General features: G+C 38.6%; 1 protein-coding gene across 1 annotated transcript in view; it reads left to right on the forward strand.

Annotated features, from left to right (window-relative positions):
* LY75 (lymphocyte antigen 75) overlaps nt 1–6,690 on the forward strand; it is a 127,460-nt gene that overhangs the window by 64,223 nt on the left and 56,547 nt on the right. Inside the window, exons 14-16 of the mRNA XM_006872043.1 lie at nt 2,716–2,797; nt 3,845–3,904; nt 5,977–6,091. Of these exons, the coding sequence (XP_006872105.1) occupies nt 2,716–2,797; nt 3,845–3,904; nt 5,977–6,091 (257 nt within the window). The remainder of the gene's footprint in view (nt 1–2,715; nt 2,798–3,844; nt 3,905–5,976; nt 6,092–6,690) is intronic.

The raw sequence follows: 6,690 nt of genomic DNA on the forward strand, positions 1-6,690 counted from the left end.
AAAGAAACACTATGGGGCAATTCTACTCTGTCATATAGGGTCACTGTGGGTCGGAATCAATTAGACAGAACACAATAACATATCTAAGTGCATATGTATATTGATCATGCATTGTTGTTAGGTACCATTGAGTCGATTCTGACTTACAGCAACCCTGTGTACAACAAAACGAAACACTGCCCTGTACCGCACCATCCTCACAATTGTTTTTATTTTTGAGTTCATTGTTGCTGCCTCTATTCTCATCCATCTTGTTGAAGTCTTCCTCTTTTTTTCTGACCCTCCACTCTTCCAAGCATGATGTCACTCTCTCAGGACTGGTCCCTCCTGATAACACACTCAACGTTCAAAAGTCGAAGTTTCACTAGCCTCACTTCTAAGCCGCATTCTGACTGTCCTTCTTCCAAGATAAATTTGTTTGTTCTTCTGGTAGCCCATAGTACTTTCAATATTCTTCTCCAACACTATAATTCAAATGAATTGGTTCTACTTATTCTTCCTTATTCATTGTCCAACTTTTTCATGCCTATGAGGTGATTGAAAATACCATGGTTTGGGTCAGGCTTACTTAATCCTCAAAGTGCTATCTTTGCTTTTTGACATTCTAAATAGATCATTTGCCCCAGATTTGTCTATTGTGATGCATCATTTAATTTCTTGACTGCTGTTTTAGTGAGTAGTCATAGTGGATACAAGCAAAATGAAATCTTTGACAACATCAATATTTTCTTCGTTTATCATAATGTCATTTATTGGTCCAGAGGATTTTCATTTCCTTTACACTGAGGGGCAGTCTTCATCACTATTTCAATTGCTGTTTGCTTCCAGAAAGCAAGGTTGTGTTATCTGCACATCACAGGCTGTTAATGAGTCTCCCTCTAATCTTCATGCCACATTATTTTTATAATCCAGTTTCTTGGATTATTAGTTTACCATACAGATTGAATAAATATGGTGAAAGGCCATAACTCTGACACACATCTTTCCTGATTTTAAACCATTCAGTGTCCCCATGTTCTGTTTTAAAGACTCCTTCTTGATCTATATACATGTTCCTCATGAGTACAATTAAGTGTTCTGGAATTCCCATTCTTCCCAATGTTATCTATAGTTAGTTGTGATCCACACAGCCTAATGCCTTTGCATAGTCAATAAAGCACAAGTTAACTTCTTTCTGTTATTCTCTGCTTTCAGCCAAGATCCATCTGACATCAGCAATGATATCCCCAGTTTCACATCCTCTTCTGAATCCAGCCTGAATTTCTGGCAGCTCTCCTGTCAATCAATATCTATCTCTATGCATTCCGTTTAGTTTTTGACAGCTTTCCATTTTCCTAGACACATACGTTGTATATTCCACATTCCAGTTATTGGATGTCTGTAGCTGTTTCTTCTCATTTTGAGTTGTGCCCAGTCAGCAGATGAGGGTCCTGAAAGCTTTGCTCCATCCACAACATTAAGGTCAATTATACTTTGAGAAGACAGCTCTTCCCCAGTCATATTATGAGTGCCTTCCAAACTGAGGGACTCATCTTCCTGTACTGTATCAATGTTCCGCTGCTATTCACAAAGTTGTCTGTGGCTAACAATTCAGAAGTGGTTCTCCTCTCCTTCTTTCTAGTCTATTTAATGTAGAAGCTCCACTGAAACCTGTCCACCATGGGTAATTTAAAATACCACTTCTGGTATTTAAAATACCTGTGGCATTGCTTCAAGCATCACAGCAACACACAAGAGACCACAGTAGGAACAATTGACAGATGAGAGGTGGATTTAATATATATATGTATATGTTTATGTATTGATAGATAGAGAGATATGAGGGTAAGTAAAAAAATATTGCTACTAGAATTCCAGCCATACATTATTTTTATTCCAATAAAACATCTTTAAACACATCTCTGCAATCCGTGGATGGATGCAGACAAGTACTTGTAGTAATACACTTGTTTTAGTCTTGTTAGGGTGCCTTCGTGGAGTACTGGTATGGCACTATCAGATAAACACTGGATGGCTAACCACAAGATCAGCAGTTTATACCCACCAACCACTCCTCAAAAACCCTGTACAGTATCACATGAGCCAGAACTGACTTGATGACACTTAACAGCAACAATTACAAAACTCCACAATAAAAGGAGTCTTTGTGGCGTAGTGACTAAGTGTTCGCTGCTAAATGGGTGAAACCCATCAGTCACTCCATGAGAGGAGGTGCAGTGTGTGTACATAAAAGTGACAGCTGTTGGAACCCTATGGGGCAGTAGTGCTGCTGTAAGTCATAATCACCTCAACAGCAGTGGGTTGATTGTTATTGTTGTTGTTATGTGCCTTACCGTCGGTTCCGACTCATAGCAACCCTGTTGCAGGGTTTCCAAGGCTGTAAATCTTTATGGGAGCAGAATGCCTCATCTTTCTCCCGCGGAACAGCTAGTAGTTTCGAACTGCTGACCATGTGGTTCACAGCCCAATTCATAACCACTATGCTACCAGAGCTCCTTAATGGGTTGATTAGGTTAGATTATATCATATTACCCATTCATTTTCATTTCAGAAAAATTGTTTTATATAGTTTGAAACTGTGACTTTCAGTTAACAAAAGGATATTCTAAATTAACTAATCTTTAGTAATTTAAATATGTGAATACCAAATATTTTTGCCAAGTGCCTATGCTCTTATGTTTTAAATAAATGTTAAATTTCATGTCTTTTACGTAGTGGGCAGCATTGGCTGTGGATAGGTTTGAACAAAAGGAGCCCAGATTTACAAGGATCTTGGCAGTGGAGTGACCGTACGCCAGTAAGTTCAAACTATCTTATTTTGGAAGATAATTTGGTAATTTGGAGGCATGTTTACAAGTAATTTGATCTTTAACTAATACATCCACATATGATGGGAATTCAAAAAGTGCATGGAAAATTCCATTATCATTTAATTCCATTTTTTTCTCATATTTTGAGGCTCTCCTGTTGTACCATGGCAACCATTAAAATTATGTAGATGTTTTCATATGGAGATGGAAATTGATTGATATATGAAATAGGGAATATTCAAATTACTACTCTGTATTTTGTTTTTAAAAATACACATAGTCTCTATATGAAGGGGCTTCAAAATTTCATAGAAAAATTCTATTGCCTGTCAATTCTGGTTTTCCACAAAAAAGAAAAATATAGATACATACTTGTAATGGTCATCTTTCGGAAGGCTTAAAGGTGGTCATTGATTTTTATTTTCTTTATACTGTTTTTTGTTTTTGTTATCTGAAAATACAAGTGTTACATAAAAGAAAAATATCTTTATTAGTGGAAATAATTTGTTTTAGGGATGCTTATAATTTTTTAAATGTCATTTCAAATTTTTACATTATTCTGAAGGGGTTTAAGTAGTATTTAAAAAGCAAAATTATCCTTGCCTATTAAATAGTTCCACATTATCATGGTATCAGTTCATTGTGTCTTCCTCAAAAGTATAAAATGCCTTTACTTTGACTTTGAAATTGGAGCATATCTGACATTATTAACCAAATAACTAGCATTTCAGTACATAGGGGGTGGGGGTCAGGGGAGGGGAATCCTTTGCAAACGCATGCTTCACTGTGGCTCCAGTGGTGAACTTAATACATGATTAACCTCCCCTTCTGAAACTGTGGCTTTCTTTGTTTAGAAACTTAGGACATTTTCTAAGTCTTCTCATGATTTAGCGAACTTATTTTTTAAAAAGAGATGAAAAAGTGTCCCTTCCATGGCATATGACTGCTTGAGTTATTAGAACTTACTAAATTACATCTAAATTGCAAATTGTATGCATCAGCTTTAAATTTTCAAACCTCTCTTGACTTCTCAGGTGTCTACTGTCTTCATGGCAAATGAGGATTATGACATCAGAGACTGTGCTGCTGTTAAGGTTAGTACAATGCTGACAAATCTGCACGTTTAAAACATACACCAGTTAAGTCAGTCAGCAGTTGCATGGAGTGCGTTTGTATATGGAGCAGATGTGAGAGAGACAAACAAGAGAAAGCCATAGGAGAGCACCATTTGCAAAGTAACAGGTGTAGTAACAGATAATGTTGTTGTTAAGTGCAGTCCAGTCAGTTCCAACTCACAGTGACCCTGTATAGGGTTTCCGAGGAATGGCTGGGAGTTTGATCTACCGACCTTACAGCTTAAACTGACCTTGCAGTCCAGCACGTTATCCTGCAACGCCAAACCAGGACTCCAATAAGCTGTACAGTACCATCTTTATAGAATTCCCACTTTAACACATTAAGAAAGTAAAATCTTCAGAGCTTATGATGCTACCCAGGAGTGTTCTGAACACTGAAACAATAAACTTTGTTCTATATAATTACAGTCCACTATATATGAAGAGATTTGGAACTCTACCAAAAACCTTAATAAAAGAAATACTGATGCTTCCTACTTAAAGAACAAATCTAGGAGGTTGGCAGAGGAAAGACAAAGAGAGCCGAAGACAGGGAGGAATGCTAGGGTTACAGTTCTTATTGTAAGTGCAGTCAAGTTAGTTCCGACTCATAGCGACTCTGTATAGGGTTTCCAAGGAGTGGCTGGTGAGCTTAAACCACTGACCTTCCAGTTCAAACCAACCTTGAGGTTGGCTGCTTATCACCATAGGTGCCACAGACTTTAGGACTCTAGGATTCCGGAGTTAGATTGTGGTGGTGGTGGTAGTGTGCCGTGGAGTCAGTTACAACTCATAACGACCATGTATAAGGGTTCTGAGACTGTAAATCTTTACAGGAGCAGAAAGCCTCATCTTTCTCCCACGGAACAGCTGGTAGTTTCAAACTGCTGAGTTTGTGGTTAGCAGCCTGACTTGCACCCACTACGCTACCAGAGTTAGACTTCTGATGTTAAGTTGTTGTTAAGTGCCATCGAGTCTATTCTGACCCATAGCGCGACCCTGTATAGGGTTTCCAAGAAGGAGATGGTGAGCTTGAACCACTGACCTTGCAATTCAAGTGACTTTGCAGTCTGACGCATTAGCCCACAGTGCCACACCTAGAAGTAAGTACTGTTAATTGATGGTACACGGAGAGGATTGCAATCATTGTAATGAAACGAAGTATGTTGTTTTATTTAATGCAAAACTGATAATCTGCTCTGTAAACCTTCACTCAAGTCACAATAAAAAGTTAAAAAAAAAATGGAGCAAACCTCGCTAACGCAGTATTCTGTGAGGAGATTATTAACTCACCAGCCACTGTACCCACCAGTGAAAACAGTCCAAATATTGTCTGTCCATCTCCTCCCTACCCTTCTACCTCCTAGCTAGAATTTGAAGTGAGCCATCTTGAACTAGAAGTGACCAGCCCCTGGAAAAGGACATCATGCTTGGCCAGTGGAAGGTCAGCAAAAAGAGGAAGACCCCCAACAAGATGTATTGATAAAATGGCTTCAACAATGGGATCAAACATAAGAATTGTGCTAATGGAGAAGGACTAGCTGGGTGTCATTCTGTGATGCATGGGATAACTATGATTGGAACCAACTTGACAGCACCTAACACCAACAACTGCAATATCTTGAACTACTCAGAGGAGGGTGACATACTAGAAATGACAGAGCCTCAGTTGATGGGACTTCTATGTCACTTTCATCTGCTTTGGTCTCAGTCTGCTTGGAAACCACTGAGCTCAAAATTCTTCCCCATATTTAAAGGTGCATGATTCTGCAATTTCATGCCAGCACAAAAACAAAGACAATAATTTACATTTTGGACATGCACATAATCTTTGTTAAGATATATTCCATTTATCAACCTCTTTGAAGGCTGTTTCTCAGGCTGTTACTGTTTTAATACTCCATTCACATATGCATTCATTCACTAAATAAATATCTTAGACCCTAGAACTAAAATAGAGATCAAGACTAAAGGCCATAGGGCTTTAAACTTAGTATTTCATAAGGATTGCATCAACTTCAATATATTCTACTATTGTCTTCCTCTTTTAGGTCACTCATAGGCCATGGAGAAGACACTGGTATTTCCATGATGAGAGAGAATTTATTTATTTAAGGCCTTTTGCTTGTGATGCAAAACTTGAATGGGTGTGCCAGATTCCAAAAGGTAAATGCTAGCTATTCCTTTTCATAACCTTCTCTTGTTAGCTTTGTGAATGCTGAGCCAAAAGAAAGCATTTTAGCTTATAATTGAACAAAGTCTATGAAGATGCAATAAATAGATGAAGTCCCTTGCCTTAGCTGTGTTGTTTTGTTAGGTGCCATTGAGTCGGTACAGACTCATAGCAACCCTATGCACAACAGAACAAAACACTGCCCAATCATGTGCCAACTTCACAATTGTTGCTATGCCTGAGCCCATTGCTGCTGCCACTGTGTCAATCCATCAAATTGGGGGTCTTCCTCTTTTTCTCTGACCCTCCAATTTACCAAGCATGATATCCACTTCCAGGGACTGGTCCCTCCTGACAATATGTCTGAAGTATGAGAGACGAAGTCTAGCCATCCTGGCTTCCAAAGAACATTCAGGCTGTACTTTTTCCAACACAGATTGGTGTGTTCTTTTGGTGGTCCATGGTACTTTTAATATTCTTCTCCAACACCACAACTCAAATGCATCAATTCTTCTATGGTCTTCCTTATTCACTGTCCAACTTTCACATGCATATGAGGTTATTGAAAATACCGTGGCTTGGGTCAGACATA

The sequence above is a fragment of the Chrysochloris asiatica genome, unplaced genomic scaffold, assembly GCF_000296735.1.
Source record: "Chrysochloris asiatica unplaced genomic scaffold, ChrAsi1.0 scaffold00181, whole genome shotgun sequence".
NCBI classification, from domain to species: domain Eukaryota; kingdom Metazoa; phylum Chordata; class Mammalia; order Afrosoricida; family Chrysochloridae; genus Chrysochloris; species Chrysochloris asiatica.